This window comes from Pieris rapae, chromosome 23 (assembly GCF_905147795.1).
Source record: "Pieris rapae chromosome 23, ilPieRapa1.1, whole genome shotgun sequence".
NCBI lineage: Eukaryota > Metazoa > Arthropoda > Insecta > Lepidoptera > Pieridae > Pieris > Pieris rapae.
The window spans coordinates 619,680-642,158 of NC_059531.1; the positions used below are offsets into that span (position 1 = coordinate 619,680).

The 22,479-nt window shown below is 31.5% G+C and overlaps 4 protein-coding genes across 6 annotated transcripts; 3 read left to right on the plus strand and 1 right to left on the minus strand.

Annotated features, from left to right (window-relative positions):
* The first annotated feature begins 249 nt into the window (after positions 1–249).
* Positions 250–2,318, plus strand: LOC110997856. 2 transcript variants are annotated; one of them, XM_022266210.2, is made up of 5 exons: positions 250–390; positions 499–588; positions 661–1,015; positions 1,276–1,462; positions 1,733–2,318. In XM_022266210.2, exons 3-5 carry the CDS (start codon positions 666–668, stop codon positions 1,985–1,987), a joined length of 792 nt encoding a protein of 263 aa, XP_022121902.1. In that variant the 5' UTR covers positions 250–390; positions 499–588; positions 661–665; the 3' UTR covers positions 1,988–2,318. The 2 variants fall into 2 exon arrangements, with proteins under 2 accessions (XP_022121902.1, XP_022121903.1); XM_022266211.2 differs by having other exon boundaries at positions 251–386.
* Positions 2,319–6,074: 3,756 nt separating this feature from the next.
* LOC110997845 (prostatic acid phosphatase) lies at positions 6,075–20,375 on the minus strand. 2 transcript variants are annotated; one of them, XM_022266193.2, is made up of 6 exons: positions 10,636–11,061; positions 10,418–10,513; positions 9,917–10,156; positions 8,661–8,961; positions 8,161–8,372; positions 6,075–7,216 (listed from the first exon to the last, which is right to left on the minus strand). In XM_022266193.2, the coding sequence occupies exons 1-6, from the start codon at positions 10,837–10,839 to the stop codon at positions 7,073–7,075; spliced, it is 1,197 nt and encodes a 398-aa protein (XP_022121885.2). In that variant the 5' UTR covers positions 10,840–11,061; the 3' UTR covers positions 6,075–7,072. The 2 variants fall into 2 exon arrangements, with proteins under 2 accessions (XP_022121885.2, XP_045489387.1); XM_045633431.1 differs by lacking the exons at positions 9,917–10,156; positions 10,418–10,513; positions 10,636–11,061 and adding exons at positions 17,388–17,620; positions 20,224–20,375.
* On the plus strand, positions 11,164–16,861 carry LOC110997847 (retinol dehydrogenase 13). The gene is made up of 5 exons (XM_022266196.2): positions 11,164–11,390; positions 11,529–11,891; positions 12,415–12,536; positions 13,926–14,143; positions 15,579–16,861. The coding sequence occupies exons 1-5, from the start codon at positions 11,273–11,275 to the stop codon at positions 15,709–15,711; spliced, it is 954 nt and encodes a 317-aa protein (XP_022121888.2). The 5' UTR covers positions 11,164–11,272; the 3' UTR covers positions 15,712–16,861.
* Positions 18,563–21,755, plus strand: LOC110997846 (retinol dehydrogenase 13-like). Its single transcript, XM_022266194.2, has 5 exons — positions 18,563–18,740; positions 18,878–19,240; positions 19,745–19,866; positions 20,373–20,590; positions 20,799–21,755. Exons 1-5 carry the CDS (start codon positions 18,623–18,625, stop codon positions 20,938–20,940), a joined length of 963 nt encoding a protein of 320 aa, XP_022121886.2. The 5' UTR covers positions 18,563–18,622; the 3' UTR covers positions 20,941–21,755.
* The last annotated feature ends 724 nt before the right edge of the window (positions 21,756–22,479 follow it).

Sequence of the window (22,479 nt, forward strand, 5' to 3'; positions counted from 1 at the left end):
CTGGAAGTTGTATAAATCCTTTCTGGCAAAAATAACTTTAACGTTTCAGAACATACGTCATTGCAGATTTGTAGCCGTATAATTAAAGTATCGCTATTTAGATTTGGTATACTTTAGATAACTAACTGTCGAACCTAAAATTACCATTAATAGAGATAGTTTTTTAGGACACGCATTCACAAACTAAATCAATTAGTGTACTATATTTCTAGTCTGTGACTGGGTGTGCACTGTGCGGTTGAGGTTTACTGAACGTATATAGTTGTATATAGTACGGTTTACGTATATTTACGGTTTCAAGTTCCTAATGATATTATTCTTTTGAAAATAATTTTCTAACTTGAAACTGAATTTTTAAGGGACATAATTTTACTTTACATAATAGTGTAGGTTAGAAAAAAATATTAATGCAAATTTAGGCCTCGCGTATTATGCTTAACGAACTTTGAGAAGTACTGATTAAACTTGCAAATGTTTTTGACTTTATATCTATTTTAGATAACAGATTAGTATTACGATAACGTAGAGCTACTTATACGAGGGAATGAGGTCAATATTATAAAGCAATTTACGAAAATAGTCTAAAAGGTAATTTTAGTAAATCTTACTCTTTACATAATGGCATAACATAAACATTATAACGTTATATTTTCTTTTCAGCCATAATGAATCAATATCAAACTGAAAGACAGCTCTGCTGGTGCTATGGGCTTTTGGCTGTAGTATTAGCTGTGTCAGTGATATGCACAGCAATCCCTTACAACCATTGGAGAGCTACACTAGATGTGTGTCCTGGGAGCTGGTTAGAATACAATAATTGTGGTTGTATTTTTTTTGGAGCCAGCTCATCACAATATTTCACTGGAGGTCACAACTCTTATTGTTTATATGCAATTTTTGCCCCGTTACCCATATTAGTGTATGCTCTGGTGATGGCATTTTTTCACATGTATAGAGTGTGTATTAATAATGTTGGCCTGTACGAAGGAGACAAGTCTACTGCTATGGAAGAAATGTAAGTAATTTCAAATTTTCTATTATTAATTATTATTATTGACACTACACACTATGGTTTATTTGAATACATTTTTAATATTGGAGTAGATAATGATTCCCAGTGAAATTATAATTGAATTGCAACGGTAGGAAATTAAATAACTTCTCTTTTATAAAAAATATATATATAAATATTTTATAGATGTGCCCTATTGATTCATTGTGGTTATCAAAACATTTTCATGTGGTCTTCACATTATTTATCAATTTATTTTACAGAGAAGGTGAAACAATTGTTGTAACAGCTCGTACTAGAGTGTCACAGAGTGTTGATGGTGTAATATATTGCTGGATACCTACGTCAAGTGTTGCCGCTGTATTTGCATTGTACAATCTGATTCATGCAGCTATTATGACTGATGGCTTCTATAAGACATGTCAACAATACAGAGGATACCTTGTTAGGGTAATGAAAATTATCATTAAATATAAAAGCAGACTATATAAACAGGACGTTCACCTGATGTTAAGTCAAACCGCCGTCCATGGACACTCAATGCCAGAGGGCTCGCGAGTGCATTCCCGATCTTTTAAGAATTGGTACGCTCTTTTCTTGAAGGACCCTAAATTGAATTGGTTCGGAAATACTTCAGTGGGCAGCTGCTTCCATTAATATTTCTTAAACAAATATTAGTGTGCCATTTTGTTGAATTGAGTTTTATTAAACAAATTTCAGGAGGTTCGCGCATCAGGTGATCAAGCAACAGCGATACATTTCAGACTCGCATGCCAAGCAATTTTTGATTTTATGGACTATATACAAAAGGATGCTCCAAATAGTCGTCGAGGTGATTACATAAATACTGGTATATCTTTACAAATAGCGTTGATAGCTTCATGGCTTGGGGTTATTTTGTGGGTGGCGATTACTATTTATACTGCTATCAGGGCATATAAGGAACGTGGCGTTTTGACCTGCTGTGGAAATTAAGAAAAAAATATCAGTCCAAATTTTTTTTTCTCATGTCTCTATAGAGAGCACATCTGATATGTTATTATTTAAAAAAAACAATTCAGATCAATTATTACAAGTCATAGATGTCACAAATTGAACGCCATTTTGAATATACCATAGAGCATACTTAGCTTACAGCTATGGGCAACCTTTGACATGTTGAGGGCCAAACTTTTGCGTGCAAATACTTTAACGGGCCGCGTCTAAACCTACTCCGTGCATTTTAAAGTCGTGATAATAATTTTGCAATAGATATTGGACGTGAAATAATTCGACAATGTTATCATAGTACAATTTTTTAAAATAATGTTTAAAGAACTTTATTTCTCATTTCAAAACAGAAATATTTTATTTACATGAGAAACTTAATATTAATATTTATATATTATATACGAGCGAGATACACGTCGCCATTAGCCGTAACAATTTTAGTCAGCTATGTTAATTCTAACATGCATCTTTAATGCCTTTTTGAATTTGTCAAACACTCCAATATTGCGAATTTGAGATGGTAATTGGTTAAATAATTGCACACCCTCATACCTAATAGATTTCTTCAAATAATTTGTACGCGGCTTCGGTAAGATAAGCAAACTCGCTCGACGAGTATTGCGTGTCGTTGTGTGTTTGATTTTTTTAAACGACAAGCAACTATGGATAGAGTTATTTAAAATAAAAAAATGAATTTAAAAAAAAAGAAAGATAAATCATAGTTAAATCGTTTAATTTGCAATTATTACAAACTACGAAAGTTAAATACACTGAAATCAACGAGACACTTAAGCTTGGATTTGGGAAACTAATCCATCTATATTTAGATCCACTGATATAGACGTTAAGAAATTTCCAAATTATAGTCAGTCAGTCTTGTATGATGTGATAACTTATTGACATTAATGAAAGTAACTGTTCGCATTTATAAGCACTGCCAAACGCACAAATCAATCTTGCGAATTTTCTAAGCTGCGAAAAAATTGTCTTTTTCTGGGTATTTTATTAGAAATCTTTTGATGTGTCGCCCGTAAGTTTAAGTATCTAATGTAATATTTTTTTTAATTCGGAAATGTCTGGCGGGCCGGTGGTTGCCCATATATGCCATAGAGGATAGAACTATATTGACTATTTATTTGACCGGCGCCTTTTTTTCTACTCTAGTTAGTCTATGAATATGATACGTAACATTGACTTTCTTAATTAAATTTCATACGCAATATCGGATCAATGCATAATTGTGATTGAATCGACGTTTTCATATTGTAACATGATTGACTTTATTTAACTTGCGAACTTTCGATTAGAAATAAGTATATCAGAATAAGTTTACAATAAAACATAAGAGACTGAAATGTAATTATTGTAATTACGTCCATTCCAAGTAAATATCAACGAAGTAACCACCTTTTAGAATAAGTACATACCTACATATTTTTTGAAATATTATACTTTTGAAAATTTTGTAAAAACTGTACCTTTTTGGTATGTTTTGTTTATGACAATAATTCAGTGTTGTAGTGCATTTCTATTTATATTATTTAAACTATTAAGTGTTTTATATTTTACATTTATTGTGTCAATAAAAACAGCTAAATTTTTAATAACTAATCAAAGTTTATAGTACATACAAGCTTTAAATTGTGCCGTCCAGTTTTAAGAATTGTGTATTTTTGTTTAAATATATTTTAAAAATAAATGATTGTTTTTTATTATGTATAGTCCCCGAGGTCGATACTCGGAAAAAAAAGTAAGTAAATAATTATTTTTATAAGTGTAGGGATTACATAAATTGTCTCAGTTACACCCTGAGAGTATAGCCAGACGCAATCTCTTCAAAATTTACATTAATGTTTGTTTTATAACAATGAGAATTTAATTTTTTCGCATATAATTTGTGTCTGTACTCGTATGGGTAATATACAGTAAACCGAACTGTACTGACAACAGATTTTTTTTGATGGCAATTAAGGGAATGGACAATTTTTTTTTTGTATAAGTAAAATTAGTTTTTAAAGAACAACGTGAAATTAGCAAAATATCCTATCTATGATATTCAAGGAAGTTTTTCCTGATGTCCCATAGTCTTTGGACGTCCTGTAGTGATCTAAAGTCCTCTATTATTTAAAGCACCCAGATGACCCAGGAACCTACACCGCCTTTAAAATAGCTATTAATTAAACGAATGCAACAATATATCTGACATCTCTAAAAGGTCATACAATAAAACAAATAAATTATCAATACAATTTAATACAACAACGATAGAATATTTTCTGACATACATACTAAATGACAGGAAAACAATAATACAACTTAATAATATTAAGCCAATTTTAAAGCTCATTGAATGTGTTTTTTGACATTGACATCTGTCAAACATGAAACACGACTGTCAGTGCCAAAATGAATAGACATATATTAATTCTAAATTAAAACACTATTCAAATTAAAGTGCTTTCGTCTCTTTCTGACAATTTTTGATTAGGATTGTAGACAAGAGATGTAATTGAAAGCTTGTGCAGTTTTAGAATTACTATCTGAGTATGTTGTCTGTTAGTTGCCATTAATTCTCCTTGAATTGCTTAACTTAGGATTGAAAATGCTAAATATGTGTGAAGTTATAAAACAGATTTTATTAAAATAAGTAATTCACGGTCGGATTCTAGTTTCGGTATTGTCCACAAATACAAAACTATTAATAATTTCAAAAAAATAATGAGACATTATGTATTTCGTTTTACGTTCAGGAACTGCAGCTGTTTACTGTGAAATTTAAGAAAGAGTTAGCTATCGTTTTGCATGTATAAAAAAAGGCCGATCACCAATTTGGAATAACGACTATAAAACATATACAGTCAAACATAATTACAAGGTTGCCAATCCATTGCCAAGAGTAATTCAAGTAGTAATTCAAGAACTTACTCAAATTCATCTTGGAGTAAGTTCTTTGGTAGTAAGATTATTTTTTTTAAGAAAAACATATTTAAAAATTTATTCCCCTATATAAATGTAGCCAATAAAAACCCCCCCCCCCCCCCTCCCTAGAGATCTTGATTCCCCCAAATTTGGGGTATAACATGGCATTATGGCGTAATTACAACGCCACGAATTAATTACTAACACAAGTAATCTGTAATATTCACTTGCGAATATAATAACATTATATATTAATGGCACATAAATCATATACATCTAATATATATTAAAATATTACTAAATTATTTAATATATTACTAAATATTATATAATTTAAATATTAATATATTAACATGGCCATAAAACGAACACTTACATTAGCGTTACTCCAAATATAAACAGTTTTCGTACTACGTAATAACAAGTGACATCAGCGATATTGAAGATCATCGAAATTTTAGTAAGTTTACGTATAAATAATTAAAATTAACGTTTAGATATAAAGTAATTTTATCTAAACGTTACAACAAAAACGTTATGCAAATATATTTTTTTCATATATAACATAAATTTAGTTTCTCCGGAAAAAGATGGAAAATCAAGCTATCGAACAAATAATAGTCGAAACTTTTGACCATGAATACGGACACTACGAGCTGAGTTCAAAGCCGTGATTTTTTTTCTACCCATCACAATATACGTTTATTTATAAAACATGAAAATAGTATTTAGTGCTGAATTATTTTCAGAAGCGAGACAAAATACATTTTTACGTACGAAACTTGCTAGGCAATGCGTCAAGTATCGATTCTAAATTTTACATTTACGGCACTGCTACAGATTATAATTCATATCAAAAGTAATTAAATTATTCGGTTATAGCGAGATTCTAATTCGTTAAAACATACAAAATATCTATCTAAATATAGTATAAATTAGTATTAAAATCATGTAATTATAAAAATAAAGTCTTAAATTTAAAAATACATTAATAGCAACGATGTATAATATCTGTAAGGAAGACCTATATCTGTAGCTATTGTAAATTTATAGAAAAATAAATACAGATTAAAAATAGAATAAAAGAATACTTGTGCTGTCATGTCGGTCGTTAGACGGATCTCTTTGTGATTTGGCATTTTTTATATATACATATATGTATTAGGTATTTCATAAATCAGGCTTATACCATAAAAACAGCCGTATACGGAAATAGATATGCATTATATACTTCAGATGGCATGATTTAAAAACAATTATCTTCCCCTTATATAAACCTTACCCAAATAGCCCTTTATTGAAATTACATTTACGATTACGATACGATACGACGATTATAAAATTTTAACTGTTCTATTCATAAACTGATAAATTCTTTGACCAGACAATATATTGGGTACGGTGCAATTATTCTGAATTGGTTTAACGTGCAAAGATTAGCGTCAGGGAAAATCAGTATTTTATCACTAACCACACAGTTTTCTATACGTATTATTATTGTGCAAAATTCATGCAGAGACGGGCTGTTACAAGTCGTGGTTGCGGAACGTCGGTTGCGTCAATAATTAGCAACAAAACCAGATGAAAAATACAACCGTTGAAATATCATTATGATAAAGCCTTATTGAGAATGATTTGTGGTATGTGAAAGTTAATTGAATAAAATGTAATTTGCTACTTTTTAGCGCCAAGGATTTTTTTACTTTTTTTTATAAATATTTTCTGGGATCAAAATTACAAAATTACTCACATTTAACAACAAACAACACAGATATCTAGATCTAAATAAACAACTGCGACAGGTGTGACCATCTTATTTACTAAAGTGCAAAAAAAAATTTGGAAATTTATATACACCTTAATAAAATATTATTTGGCATGAACGTTTTTTACGTGTATAAAGAGTAATTCATTACATTATTCACATAACTGGAGCTCCACAAAGAAAATAAAAAGATTACAATGTGTTGAAATGTTACAATATTAGCTCCATCAGTGGCCGCAAATTTGATAGAAAAATATTGCTCACAAACAATAAAAAAAAGGGCTATTTTAGTAGAAACTTCAAAACACGCCTGTCGCAAAGTTTATTGTCTATGGCTTAACGTTTACCTGTAGTTCTTAAATGCTTCTGGCATATTTCTAAAGTCATCAATTTTGACATTCCGCTTCCCAATCCAGTGGTATCAGAGTGCCGAGGTGCTCAACAAATTTCTCATAAGTGCAAGGTTCTTTACAATTGGGTATGCTTAGTTCCATTGGAACTTCTATCTTCGTATTATTACGATAGAAGAGCTAAAATAATATATAAATTTGAGTTTGAGGGTCTGTCTCACAATGTATCGATAAAGTATCAATAATTGTAAGAGCGCGGCCATACGATGCGTTAACAGGGCGTTGCGGCGCCTCACCGCAATTATTCCGAGCTATAGGGTGCCACACGGGTTTTTTTTAAAATGGAATCTCGCCGTTGGCCTTAAGGGCCTTTACAGCTCAGCATGGGCTGTTTGGCGAGCTAAACTCAGCCGGAAAGAGTGGGGTTCCCGCGACTCGCGCAAGGGCGTCTCCTGTGAGACTCGAACCTCGGCTTGAGCCGTCGCGGGGTCAATCGCCTGAAGGGCAGGACGGAAGGTGCCACACGGGCGGTGCGGTGTGGCAATATATTATACCAATTACTATACCATGTCGTGTGACATGGTATGTAGAATGACGTTGCGGCATAGCATCGTGTGGCCGCGCTCTAACAATTCAATAGTTTACTCAGATAAAAGTCAAAGTCAGACAAGTAAATGACGTAACTCTTTTATTTATATTTTCATGTCAAATATTTTGACAATTGTCATAAACTGGATCGAAAACAATTTAGAATGTCGGAAAACTTTCCGAATTTAGTAACCGTAATTTTGTATTTTATCGTTTATTGCATTTTATATCAATAATGACAAAAAATATACTGAAATATTGTAATTATTGATTTAATTATTAGGCCATAAAATTAATTTAAAAAAATGGTATAAATGCCACCGCGTAAAAAAAACATGATTGGTTAGCGTGGACAACCTAAACCTAAATTACTGATGATTAAATATAAAATAAATCACTTTTTATAAAATAAATACATTTTAGAAGCCAAAAAGGTTTAGGTTTAAGTTTTCTATGTGGCGTTAAATACGTAAGTACCGTTTTTTTTCTTGTTTTTTTAGAGATTTTTAATTTTTCTTGTATTGTCTATTAATTACCTTGACGTAAAATTTGTCCTGTTCGACTTCTTCGTGCAATTCCAGCAAAACGCTTGCACCATACTCCGGCTCCAACATCTCAGTGTAACCCAATGATCGCATTAATGATACCAAGTTGACGTCATGCCCTGAATATATGTATAGTGCCCGATCTGTGTTTGTGTGCATTACTGCCTCTTGTAGGTGTGATCTTATGTTATTTAAAAGCGGGCCTGGAATTTCAAGCACTATGTAATAAAACTATATATAAACAAACAAGCAGGCAATGTACTCGCGAGCCCTCTGGCATTGAGAGTATGAGTTGTAAAGTATCGGAAAGTCGAAAAATTAACTTTTTTTTTGAGAATGGAATCTCGCTGTTGGCCTTAACGGCCTCTACAGCACAGCACGGGCTGAAATTAACAATAACGTATAATTCAATCCCAAAGCGCCAACCCGCCCCCCTCCCCAAAATTCGTTACGTAACGCTCCCATATTTTAAATATATAAAAATTACTTACCAGTATGTAATCTTTGTAATGATTCATTATATGATAATAAAGCCAAACTCAACATAAACGGTGGTCTCATTTTAGTAGGAAAAACAGTTTTAGTCCACTCCGGAAGTTTCAAGCCTGCTTCGTATTGAGCTTGTAATGTACTATAAAAGAAATCTACATCTAAAATACTTCTCATACTTTGATTTGTATGTTTACTTAAATAGTCGAACAACTCTGTGTATTTACTATCAGCATTTTTTTCAGCTAATAATTCTTGGTACATTCGCTTCCAGGACTTGCATGGTTTGGTAGCTGCTACTAGCTGTAAACATTAAAATATAGCACCCAGTTAAGCTTACTTTGTTAGATGAAGCATTTTTTTATTATGCTATTTCACGAAAAAAACTAATTCAAGGCCTGATATATAGAATAAAGAGCAATATTTTTACAATTTATTAGAATTTTTTTATAAAAGTGCAAAGGAGAAGAAAAGAGAGAAGGGATGCATCGAAAGTCGATACGATTTTTGACGGGACGATACCAACGTATTATTAGTATTAAAAATAAATATATTATTATTATTATTAATTAAAATTAAATTAAGGTAAAATATATGTATGGTAATATATGAAATATAAACACTCACAATCTTTAAATAAGATTAAAGGTTATTAAGAGTTTAAGTTAATTAGTTATTAAAATTCAGAATTAAAATAAAATAAATAACTGTTAATAGTAATTCTATATTTTATTTGGTATCGAAAGAAATATTCTTTCGATAACAAATAAATCGCGATCTAAACTAAAGTATCTAGTAAAATGGAATACGCGTGGATAAAGCAGGTGAGAGGGGCAAACATAGTCTGTCTCTCGTTGTAACACACTAGATCCAACAAGATACGCGTTTACATTATGTTTTAAAAGCGCGAAATTTGAAAAGTAACGGCCATTAAAATATCGCCGAAACCAATATATCGGCTAAACAAAAGTCGGTATGGGATGCATCATTAAAACTAACAAAATACACTAAGAAATAGCATGCTTCGCTTTAAAAACATAAATAGGGGATCCTAAAAATCTGTACCTCAACAATAATTAACATCAACTAAAAATGATTTAACTTTTAATTTTACATTTTATTTCTTTTAGGGTAAAAGCTTCAAGATCCTTTTTTACTTTGCAAACTGGTTGTAAATGTAAATTTAGAATCAATTAGTTATGTTTCTGTTGAACTTCATAAGTGTATTTGTTTGCATATATAAATAAAAAAAACTTACATTATCAAGTTGTCTTGGTAAAGAGTGTACAGGTATGGGCTGCCATAATATCTCTGGATGCCAAATTTGTCTTTCATAAGGAGGATACAATCCTGCTAAGAAGGTGTAAGCACTCATTAAACAACGGGAAGAGTCACTGCTTCTAATATAAACATCTTTCTCTTGATACTCTTCAGGAATGAAATTAGCATAATAACTTCGGTATTTTCTTCCCAGCTCATATAGTTGCAATTTACCTGCCTAAAGTTGTAAATGTTAAACAAAACATGTAGTTAATAGTGTTTGCCTATTGTATTGAGTATATGTCTGTCAACTTTAAGGTAAGACATTTTAATCATAAATAAATATTTTCAAACAAAAAAGTACAGAAGGCTGTTTATTCTTATTGATAATATATCAAAACAGTCAAAGAAAAATATGCCAAGAGGGCTGTAAAGTCACTAGTTATTATAATTACTCAATACTTCAAATTTCAAAATTGAGTAATTTTTCTTTACTTACATTAGTCAAGCTTCCTAGGCCATCTGGCCACTGATAGTTTTTAAAGGGATCACTTTTATATGAACTAACTGGTGCTCTAGCCCCATGCCGAAAAAACTAGAAAAAATAATTTATATTTTTTTATACATGTTAATACTATATTTTTATTGGTATATTTAAAGTTACCCAACCCAACCCGGTATATTTAAACAGCATTTTAATAATAACAAAATACCTACTATAATAACAAGTCGCAAGGTTTTTGACTCATAGGGTAAAGTTTCACTTAGAACACAGTATCCCATTAAACAACTTAAGACTGCCAGGCCAAGGACAATAACAGCAGTAGTGGTTGACCTCCTTGGTAATGGTTTACATATTTTCTTTTCCTTAAATTGAGGTGATGATGAACGGCGCCAAGTATCATCAGTATCGTATTCCATTGCTATTGTAGATAACCATTCAAGTAGTGAAATAATATCCACAATGTGAAATGTACATAGGCTTTTACACCACTTAGCACATGATCACTGTGAGTTAAACGTTATTTTACATGTAATAACTACAAGAATGATACAAATTGTTACATAATAACAAGATCAATTAATAACTGCTGAGATAAAAAAATATCTTTTATTTATTTTATGAATTAGACAAATCTCAAGACAAATAGTAAAATTATTATTTTGAACTGTCAAGTGTCAATATTTAATTTCAGTCGTATCGTTCCTTAGGAGCTGTCAAATTAGCGAAATACCGTTAGGCGCCGAGATTAAACAGTATATTTTATTGGAAGTAGATTTACGTCTACTGACTACTTTACACGCCTATTTTTTTGTATTTTATTTCGTTTAAATTGATTTAAAATATTTAAATATGCCTCTTTTTAGTGGACGCTGTTATAGCACCGTTAAATTAATTGGGAAGACGGCTATTATAACAGGGTGTAATACTGGTATAGGTAAAGAAACAGCTAAAGACTTTTACAAAAGAGGTCAGTATAATACATTACGCTTTCTATAACTTTTAAGCATCCGACTACTTCACTGTTGCAATTAAAACAGTATCCTTCTATTACAAAACTCTATTATTATACTTGTGACTTACCAGTATTATTGTATAAAATTTTCAGGTGCTCGGGTAATTATGGCTTGTAGAAACCTTGAAAAGGCTGAGGAGGCTAAAAAAGATATAGAAGAAGCCTGTAAAGACTTCAAGGAGACAGGAAAACTAATTGTGCAGCAATGTGATCTGTCCTCTCTGCAGTCAGTGAGAGATTTCTCACAAAAAATAATTGATAGCGAACCACAGATAAATATATTAGTCAACAATGCTGGTATAATGATGTGTCCAAAGGAAACAACTGAGGATGGCTTTGAAATGCAGTTTGGGACAAATCACTTGTCTCATTTTTTATTAACAATGTTATTACTACCAAGAATAATTAAAAGTACACCGGCCAGAATTGTTACAGTATCATCAAAAGCACATATAAGTAAATAGTTTCATATATATATAAGCTAGCTATATACATATGTCTGCTACAATGGAGCAATGGGTCAGTCAATGGTTGTGATTAACTTATTGTCTTGGATTGGTTGTATCTTCTGATTAGTGGACATCAACTTTCAGAGATAGACACCAAAATAACTCATCTATCCTTTTTCTGTTAGATCTAGTTGATATAAAAAAGTGTCAACAACCAGAAATTTAAATGGTATATTGAATACATGAATAAAACACAAATTGTGTAAATTTAAATATTTAATGTTTAGAAAGCTCTGAAGTTTGGACTTGACAATTGCCTTGTTTTACAACCTATTGCTTTGCAAGTTCTGCATTATTTTAAAAGGGATTTTTATGCTTGTCTTAGCTATACTAGAAAATGATTTCCTTCATTTAGATATACCTATCATATCAGTTACGTTAGGATAGGCTTTATCATACAGATAAAAAGTATAAACAAAGCAAACCCTAAACATAGTTTTATGTTTTATAATTAGATTTAAATGTTTCAGGATATGATATGAATTTTGAAGATCTTAATTATACACAAAGAAATTATAGCGCTGCTGAGGCATATTCACAAAGTAAATTGGCGAATGTTTTATTTTCGAGGGAGCTAGCGTCCAAACTGAAGGTAAAAATAGTTAGTTTTTCCTAGTTAATAGTTAATTTTTCAGTTTTTTGGAATATACTGGCAAAGGTTGGCTCGCAATTCAAACATTAGAAGGACCTAGGTTGAAAAATTGATTTTAAATTTGAAATTCAATTTACTATGGTTGATAGAAATAGATTTATAAGACTAAATTTTTTGTATTGTTATTATTTTGAGCAGTGTCAGAGCTATTGGCTATACTGAATGAAGAATAATTTCCTATATGTGTTGAACATTAACTTGTATGGTGCAAAAAAACCAAGTCTGCCAACCTTAAACTTTTGATGATCAGTCAATGAGTGAGTGACAAAATTAAGAAATTAGACTAATTTTTTATCATTTATTAACCGGTTCAATAGTATAAAATTTGTAATATACTTAGATTTTACAATCACTTTATTTTATACTCAATTAGATTCACAACAAAGCAATAGCAAAATTTTATGTTCCTCTCCGGCGGCAGTTTTGACTTACGTTCCTTAGACAACCTAATTCTTGAAACTCCTACGCATAAAACTGAATTCTATCACTCCTCCTTTACTGTGCAGAGTATCCTGCTATGGAATTCCCTACCAATCGATATTAGACGAGCGCAATCTTTAAATGTATTTAAAAAGCTTCTTTTTGATCATTTTCTTTCTACCTCGTTTTTAGTTCTGCTTATATATATTTATTTTTATAGGTTAACCTTTTTATTTGCTTTTAAATTTTTGTCTATAATTATTTTTATTTATTATTATTGCTATTTTTTCTTTGATTTTGTTTTATTATATTCAATTAGTTATAGTAACGCATGTTTTAAGTTTAAGTTTTTAGTTTTTTTGTTTTTTTGTTGCTTTTGTTAATCAATTTGTTTTTGTACTCTACCCTCTGATGGTTTTTCTTTAACGTTGTGTTTCTCATTAGGGTTGCCTGGAAGAAATCGCTTGTAAGCGATAAGGCCGCCCTTTGCCTTATATCTTTTGTTACTGTTGTTTTTTTTTTATTTTTGTTATGTGTGTTTTTGTATAAGGCAATAAAGGATAAATAAATAAACAAAGACAGGTGGTGGAAAATAGTGGCTGCTTTAAGAAAAGGATAGTATGGTTTGAGCTGTTTTTATGCTCAATAATGTCTCTGTGTAATTTTTTTTTAATGTCACCATTAAAAAAAAATTAGTTGTGGATGCCAAAGAAGGCTGACTACCAATAAAAACACCTACATGGATCTTTAAATTTGAATTGTCACTACTATTTACTGGACGCTTATAATTGTCTGGTCTTCATATGCTTTGTAATGGTCTTTGACTAGCATCTAGGTGCTTTTACTATGTGTTAGCATTACACGGGTCACTCCAATGTGCCTTTGTGGTTCATGTTAACAATATTTCAGGAACATAACATACAGGGTGTTAATACATATAGCCTGCATCCCGGTGTGATAAAAACGGAATTAGGCAGGCATTTAGACAAGACAATGTTCAGAGGGGCTCGCAGAATTATCGGTTTCATATTGAATCCATTTATGAAGTCGCCAGAGCTTGGGGCACAGACTACCATATATTGTGCAGTTGATGAAAAATGTGCTGACGAAACTGGACTGTATTATAGGTAAATATTTTATTGACTTATTACTAGACCAATGAGCATTACATGGGTTACTCTAACATGGCAATTATTTACTTATATATTATAAGAAAACAGTAACAAAAGTGATATATTAAAATATTTACAACCACTATATGTATGGAGCTGATGAGGATTTATGCATATGATTTGCTCGTAATTCCTATTAATAGAAATTAAAATTGGAATCATTACAACAAAATTTTCTTAATTAAAGTCTTATGTTACTGCATTTGAAGACTAAAATCGTAAATCTGTAAAAAATATATATACTTAATCATTTGCTTGAGTAAAAAAATCTATAAGGCAGGCACTAGAAAATGATTTAATTTACATGTTTTTTTTATTATTTAATAACGCAGCCCTACCATGGTGGCAGACAGACGTATTCCTTAATATTATTATCGTATAACTATCGGTAAGGTAATTCTATAAGAACTGGCAAACAAAAGTGTGAAGTATGAAGTTCATTATCTCCACACATTGAGGTATGTGGCCCTTAGTTTTGAGGCCTAATTCCTGGATTGTTTTTTCCATGTTAACTGTAAAATAATACTTCTCCAGCGCCAATTCTATTCGCTAAAATCAAATGATTCAGGGGAAATTTTGTTTGGATGAGGATTAGTATCGTGTTTATAAAAAAACTGTTGCAAATAACCAAATTGTTTAGTACAAAATTGATTTCCAAAAAAAGGTTAGTGTCAACCAGAAATCATAGACATACGATGTACTTATTGTTGGTTTACCAACTTTAGTTAAAGAGGAACAAGTCCCAAGTTCAAATAGAGCATTGAGAAGAATTGTTTTGGCTGCAAAAAAAAATAGCAGCAGTTTATAGTAGATTTTCTTACATATTTACCCGCTAGTATTTGAACTCATTTACTTAAATTTATGAAAAATTAATAGACATGATAGAATATATTATTTTCCGTAAAGAGAGTAGTGCTGTCTTAGGTTTAAACCTCATAAACCTAAAAAATTGCTATGAAATAGATTCATGTTTTTGTCCTATCAGGTATAGACACTGGGTACTGTATTCTGTGTAGAGAAAGTTAACTAGGTTTCTGTGTCAATTTGCACTATGTTAATTGTCAAAATGTCAGCGTCCACATTTGACATAATGATTAGAGCCGAAACGGTGCTATATTAACGTCATCTATTGCCGCAAATACTGCTATATATTAACTAATAATAACTCCAGACTATATATCTACTAATACTTATATAATAAAATAATAGTATTAATATTGTTTAAAATTTTAAAATATAAGCTAGGTACTTACGAAGGCCGCAGCTGAAGGTTTAAAAAAAATAGAAAGTCCACTGGTGACTCGCACGAAGACCCAAGGCGACTTTGCTCTTCATCACAGCATTTTGACAGGAAGAGAAGCAATCAGTTATGGGTTTTTTAAATTTTCAGCGACTGTGCAGTAGTACAGCCCGACCGAAAGGCGCTCAATGACGAATATGCTAAGAAATTGTGGGAGAAATCAATTGAGCTGGTGAAACTCAATTTCAATCCTTTTACAGCAGATTCAGTTAACACGAATTAAAAGAGAAATCAAGAAAGCATAGATGGCTGAAATCGTATTTCTTGTGCATAATACTCATTAATGTATGTCGCAGCCAACTAGCTTAATTAGCCGTTTAATTAACAGCCTAGTTTTTTAACTAAACGGCGCCGTTTAACTGACGGCCTGAAAGATATTCAGCCGTAGCGTTTGTTACAAGATTTAATAAACTGGCTGGCCAATGCTTAGGGCATTCGTATGATAGAGTCATGATTTGGCAGAAAAAAAAGATGAAATATATGACATAATTTATTTTTTAAATTAAAATGCTTGGGTTAAATTGAAATTATTATTGTCACTGTACTCTTCCATTGTACTGTTTTTTCATAAAACTATGGAAAACACCATATTGACAGTTTAAAGATTTCGTTTCGAGTTTGAGAATGGCAGAAAGTGAAAATAAATTTAAATTAACAGTCAACAGGCTCGGCAAGTGATTAAACATTGATCTAAGTCAGCTATTTAATCAACTGGCTGATTATCTTTCAGGGTGTTAGTTAAACGGCTAGGCTGTTAATTGAACGGCTAATTAAGCTTGGCTGCGACATACATATATACTGTTCTAACACTCAACCCTCTGACTTAGCAACTAATTAATAAACTTGTCACTAAGTGTAACTTCTATATGTCAAAGACGTTTTGGATTTTTGACATTATTGGCGTTTTTATATTCATTTGTTATTATTTTACTCTTAGACTATTGTATTGTGACATTCGGGAGTCATTATCTGGTGCTTTGAACAGTGGCATAGCTATTTTGGGTGGCACCCGGTGCGGAAGTTGATGGTGTCAACCCATCGACAGTAAAATTTATTTATTAAAAGTTCGCGAGTATTGGACGGGGAATCCCCCACGACAGCGTCAGGCTTTTTTGCGGGAATCCCTAAATTCATAGAGCTAGTGCTAGTGGAGGAATGAAAAATGCTAGTTTTTTATTATTATTTAGCGATTTTTGTTTGTTTGTACATTGTTCTTAAAGCTGAGAGACCGGGTGGGTGTCCCCCAAAAAGGGTGACACCCGGTGCCCACCCCGCTTTTGCTACGCCACTGGCTCTAAAACTTGGGTTTGTGCTGACTAGATTTATCGAAAATTATTAGATTTTAAGCTTACTAATTAACTACCGTCCGAAATTGAAATTCAATTTATTATTAAAATGATTTTCGTTTAAAACTTATAATAATTGTTAATTGGTGTTGGTGAAATATTATAAAATGCATTTATGTGTCTATATTTTGTTTTTAAGATTTTAATTTTTTGTAAGGTATTTACAAATAAAATTATAATTTTTATTGGTCAGACTTTTATTTCAACAAAATCACGTCGAATTGATATCCTTTGTCTTTATACAATAAAACCAGGAACATTTTTCAATTTGTTTGACTTTATATATAAAACTTCAAAATACCCTAAGAAATAGCATTTGAAATAAATAACTTAAACGTACTTCATTACTTTTTATAAATAATAATAAAAAAAGCTTAGTTTTTATATAAAATATTATTTATTTTAGGGAAGAAGCTTCAAGATACATTTACAAACAAAAAAAAATGTGGCTGAGAGTTTAAGACTTGGTTGTATATGTAAATTTAAAATCTATTAGTTATATTTTCCGTTGATATTCATAAGTTTACTTGTTTACCTATGAATAAAAAAATACATTATCAAGTAGTCTTGGTAAAGATTGAACAGGTATGGGCTGCCATAATATCTCTGGATGCCAGATTTGTCTTTCATAAGGAGGATACAATCCTGCTAAGAAGCACTCATTAAACAACGGGAAGAGTCACTGCTTCTAATATAAACATCTTTCTCTTGATACTCTTCAGGAATGAAATTAGCATAATAACTTCAGTATTTTCTTCCCAGCTCATATAGTTGCAATTTACCTGCCTAAAGTTGTACATGTTAAACAAAACATGTAGTTAATAGTGTTTGCCTATTGCATTGAGTATATGTCTATCAAACAAGACATTTGGCACAAGGCACCTCTCGTTCGAATTCTTTGCAACTATAACGGATTGAACACAACTTATCCGGAGCTGGATATATTCGGTAGTGGGCTGATCGGTTTTAGAAAAAGCATTGTTGGGTGCCTTTCTCAAACCTGTAGGTACGCTTACTAGCTACGTAAGTAATTCGCTGTTTTGCCGATGATTTTTTCTCTCTATTTTAAGTACCAACATTCTTTGTAATTTTATTTTATTGTGTAATTATCTTACCTTATTTATGTTTATAATTGTATTTTTTTAATTTATTTTTAGCAAAACTTATGTTTACATAATATATTGTCGTACATATTAGATAGAAGATTTTATAAAATTATCAGTAGATTTCGTAATAGACATTTCGTGATAGACTTAATAAATAAATAAGACATTTTAATTGCAGTTGCCTTTTACATGTTTATTATTTTCATCATCATTTTTAAAGTCTATATACTGTAAAAAATAATCTTATACAGTCATTTAAATGCGCAACCGTCTTAGACCGGCACGACTACCAAAGATCCCTCATAAAGAAGGTCCCCTTAATTGCAGTTGTGAATGAATGGATATTTTTCACACAAACAAGTACAGAAGGCTGAAGTTTTATTGATTATAGAGCAAAAAAATCAAAGAAAAATATGCTATGATAGGCCAAGAGGGTTGTTAAGTCACTTATTATTATAATTACTCAATACTTCAAATCTCAAAATTAAGTAATTTTTCTTCACTTACATTCTGTCGTTCCGATGATAAAAAATATGTAAAATTTGCGAAATACAGTTACGCCAAGGTTAAAGGTTAAAGTTTATATTTTATTGAAAGTACATAAATTTATGTCTACTAACTACTTCACACGCCTATTTTGTTGGATTTTTATATCGTTTAAATTGATTTAAAATATTTAAATATGCCTCTTTTTAGTGGACGCTGTTATAGCACCGTTAAATTAAATGGGAAGACGGCTATTATAACAGGGTGTAATACTGGTATTGGTAAAGAAACAGCCAAAGACTTTTACAAAAGAGGTCAGTATAGTATATTACGCTTTTTATAACTTTTAAGCATCCAACTCCTTCACTGTTGCAATTAAAAATAGTGTGCTTCTGTTACAAAACTATTAATATACTTGTGACTTACCAGTATTATTGTATAAAATTTGTAGGTGCTCGGGTAATTATGGCTTGTAGAAACCTTGATAAGGCTGAAGAGGTTAAAAAAGATATAGAAGAAGCCTGTAAAGACTTCAAGGAGACAGGAAAACTAATTGTACAGCAATGTGATCTTTCTTCTCTGCAGTCAGTGAGAGATTTCTCACAAAAAGTAATTGATAGCGAACCACAGATAAATATATTAGTCAACAATGCTGGTATAATGATGTGTCCAAAGGAAACAACGGAGGATGGCTTTGAAATGCAGTTTGGGACAAATCACTTGTCTCATTTTTTATTAACAATGTTATTACTACCAAGAATAATTAAAAGTACACCGGCCAGAATTGTTACAGTATCATCAATAGCACATACAAGTAAATGGATTCATATTATACATTAACTAGTTAAATACATATGTCTGCTATAGTGGAGCAATGGGTCACCATATTATTAACTTATTGTCTTGCATGGATTGTACCTCCTTTTTAACTTTTTTGGTCATCAACTTTCAGAGATAGGCACCACAATAACTAATCTATACATTTTCTGTTAGATCTAGTTAATATAAGAATGTGTCAACAACCAGAAATTTTAATGGAATATTGTATGTTATGTATTCATGTATTCACATGAATAATAACAAATTGTGTAAATTTAAATATTTTATGTTTAGAATGCTCTGAATTTTGAACTTGACAATTGCCTTGTTTTGCAACCTATTGCTTTGCAAACTCTACACTATTTTAAAAGGGATTTTCTATAAATTATATTTTATATAATAATTTCCTTCATTTAGATATACCTATCATATCTATAACGTAAGGATAGCAAACCCTTAACATAGATTTATGTTTTATAATTAGATTTAAATGTTTCAGTATATGATATGGATTTTGAAGATCTTAATTATACACAAAGAAATTATAATGCAACTGAGGCATATTCACAAAGTAAATTGGCGAATGTGTTATTTTCGAGGGAGCTAGCGTCCAAACTGAAGGTAAAAATAATAGTTAATTTTACCTAGTTTTTTTGGAATATAATGCATAGTTGGCTCGCAATTCAAACAATAGAGACCTAGGTTGAAAAATTGATTTTAAATTTGAGATACAATTCACTATACTTGATAGAAATAGATTTATAAAACTTGTTATTATTTTGAGCAATATCATATAATAGGTACATATATCATATATTCTTCATTCACTGAAGAATTATTTCCTTAATTGTTAAATTAAGAAATTTGACTAATTTATTATCCGTTTCAAATAGAATAAAATTTGTAATATATTGTGATTATACTACTGTCACTAATTAGATCCACAACAAATTTAATGATGTGGAATAAGTTGCTTACCTTGATGATCTTGTATTCCAAAAGAAACGTTTTTTATTTTCATTGTTTCTGAATAGCATCTAAGTGCTAGTAAAAGCGAAAACGAATGTGTTAGCATTACACGGGTCCACTCCAATGTGCCTTTGTGGTTCATGTTAACAATATTTCAGGAACATAATATACAGGGTGTTAATACATATAGCTTGCATCCCGGTGTGATAAAAACGAAATTAGACAGGCATTTAGACGAGATAATGTTCAGAGGGGCTCGCAGAATTATCGGTTTCATATTGAAGCCATTTATGAAGACGCCAGAGCTCGGGGCACAGACTACCATATATTGTGCTGTTGATGAAAAATGTGCTGACGAAACTGGACTGTATTATAGGTAAATATTTCATTGACTTATCATGGCAATTATTTACTTATATAGAAGAAAACAGTTACAAAGTGAAATATTTATGAATAGATGCTAATAACAAAGGCCACAGCGGAAGTTTTAAAAAAAATAAAAAGTCCATTGGTGACTCGCACCTCACTAGACTAGCATTTTGACAGAAAGAGAAGCAATCAGTAATATGTTTTTAAATTTTCAGCGACTGTGCAGTAGTACAGCCCGACCGAAAGGCGCTCAATGACGAATATGCTAAGAAATTGTGGCAGAAATCAATTGAGCTGGTGAAACTCAATTTCAATCCTTTTACAGCAGACTGTCTTGTGCCTAATTCTCATTTATGAACATTAGGTTACATTTATAACAGCCTAGCTTTCTAACTAAATGGCGCTAAACTAAACGTTAGTTAAACGACTAGGCTGTTTATTGAACGGCTAATTAAGCTAGTTGGCTGTGATATACATATACCTATCTCACACACATATAACACTCAACCCTCTGACTGAGCAACTGACTAATAAACTTGGCACTAAGTGTAACTTCTATATGTCAAAGACGTTTTGGATTTTTGACATTATTGGCGTTTTTATATTCATTTGTTTATTATTATTATTATTTTACTCTTAGACTATTTTATTGTGACATTCGGGAGTCATTATCTGGTGCTCTGAACAGTGGCATAGCTATTTTGGGTGGCACCCGGTGCGGAAGTTGATGGTGTCAACCGATCGACAGTAAAATTCATTTATTAAAAGTTCGCGAGTATTGGACAGGGGAATCCCCCACGATAGCGTAAGGCTCTTTTGCGGGAATCCCCGAATTCTACATAGTTGTGGAATCATTCTAGTTGTGGAATCCCTGAAAAAAAAAATGCTAGTTTTTTATTATTATTTAGCGATTTTTGTTTGTTTGTACATTGTTCTTAAAGCTGAGAGACCGGGTGGGTGCCACCCCAAAAAAGGTGCAGACCGCCGCCCCCCCCCCTTTGCTACGCCACTAGCTCTAAAACTTGGGTTTGTGCTGACTAGATTTATCGAAAATTACTAGATTTTAAGCTTACTAATTAACTACCGTCCGGAATTGAAATTAAATTTATTATTAAAATGATTTTCATTTAAAACTTATAATAATTGTTATTTGGTGTTGGTGAAATATTATATATAGTTGCATTTTATGTTTATATTTCTTTTTTAAGATTTTAATTTTTTGCAAGGTATTTACACATAAAATTATAATTTTTATTGGTCAGACTTTTATTTCAACAAAATCACGTCGAATTGATATCCTTTGTCTTTGGTTTTTGTAAGTCGGTAAATAAATACCTCGTTATACATTACTATTATATATTTCGTATCAAAAATAAAATTGATAAGAAGACTTGTACGTTCGTAATCAAATGTATAAAAATACTAGACGAGGTCAAAATAAGCTTGCCCACGCCCACGCCATGGATGTCGAGCTTGACGCGAGGATTCTGGGTCTCTCTGACTCTAAGCCCTTTGATATTCAGAGGGGTAGCGAGATTCTATCCACTAGACCTCACAGCTCAGCCCTTCACCTTAAGATGGGCTCTCAGGGTTCGCCAGGCATTCTACCCAAGGGACCCAGGCAGACTTCTTAAGCCTGACTAACATAGGCTTTAAATTTTATTTTATTGCCGACAGATTCCAAAACATTGTATTTTTTTAAACAGGAATACTGATAGCTATAGGATATTAAAATTTCAAATATTCATAATCTTCACGGGAATAATCAAATTAAATGGATTTTCAAAAGACTTGATAGAAAATTAAATTGATTAAATAGTTACATTTACTCAATTACATAATGTTTTGAAATTATCACTCGTATTTTAAATAAATGTCACTTTGAGTCATAGTCAT

Bases quoted from the DNA above. Each gene is read 5' to 3' on its own strand.
- LOC110997856 (XM_022266210.2), top strand. From the start codon at position 666: ATGAATCAATATCAAACTGAAAGACAGCTCTGCTGGTGCTATGGGCTT. The intron at 1,016-1,275 runs GTAAGTAATTTC...TTTATTTTACAG, and splicing joins TCTACTGCTATGGAAGAAAT to AGAAGGTGAAACAATTGTTG. The intron at 1,463-1,732 runs GTAATGAAAATT...AACAAATTTCAG, and splicing joins ACAGAGGATACCTTGTTAGG to GAGGTTCGCGCATCAGGTGA.
- LOC110997847 (XM_022266196.2), top strand. From the start codon at position 11,273: ATGCCTCTTTTTAGTGGACGCTGTTATAGCACCGTTAAATTAATTGGG. The intron at 12,537-13,925 runs GTAAAAATAGTT...ACAATATTTCAG, and splicing joins AGCTAGCGTCCAAACTGAAG to GAACATAACATACAGGGTGT. The intron at 14,144-15,578 runs GTAAATATTTTA...TTAAATTTTCAG, and splicing joins GAAACTGGACTGTATTATAG to CGACTGTGCAGTAGTACAGC.
- LOC110997845 (XM_022266193.2), bottom strand. From the start codon at position 10,839: ATGGAATACGATACTGATGATACTTGGCGCCGTTCATCATCACCTCAA. The intron at 10,514-10,635 runs GTAGGTATTTTG...TATTTTTTCTAG, and splicing joins CCTTGCGACTTGTTATTATA to TTTTTTCGGCATGGGGCTAG. The intron at 7,217-8,160 runs GTAATTAATAGA...ATATTATTTTAG, and splicing joins AGGACAAATTTTACGTCAAG to CTCTTCTATCGTAATAATAC.
- LOC110997846 (XM_022266194.2), top strand. From the start codon at position 18,623: ATGCCTCTTTTTAGTGGACGCTGTTATAGCACCGTTAAATTAAATGGG. The intron at 18,741-18,877 runs GTCAGTATAGTA...TAAAATTTGTAG, and splicing joins CAAAGACTTTTACAAAAGAG to GTGCTCGGGTAATTATGGCT. The intron at 20,591-20,798 runs GTAAATATTTCA...TTAAATTTTCAG, and splicing joins GAAACTGGACTGTATTATAG to CGACTGTGCAGTAGTACAGC.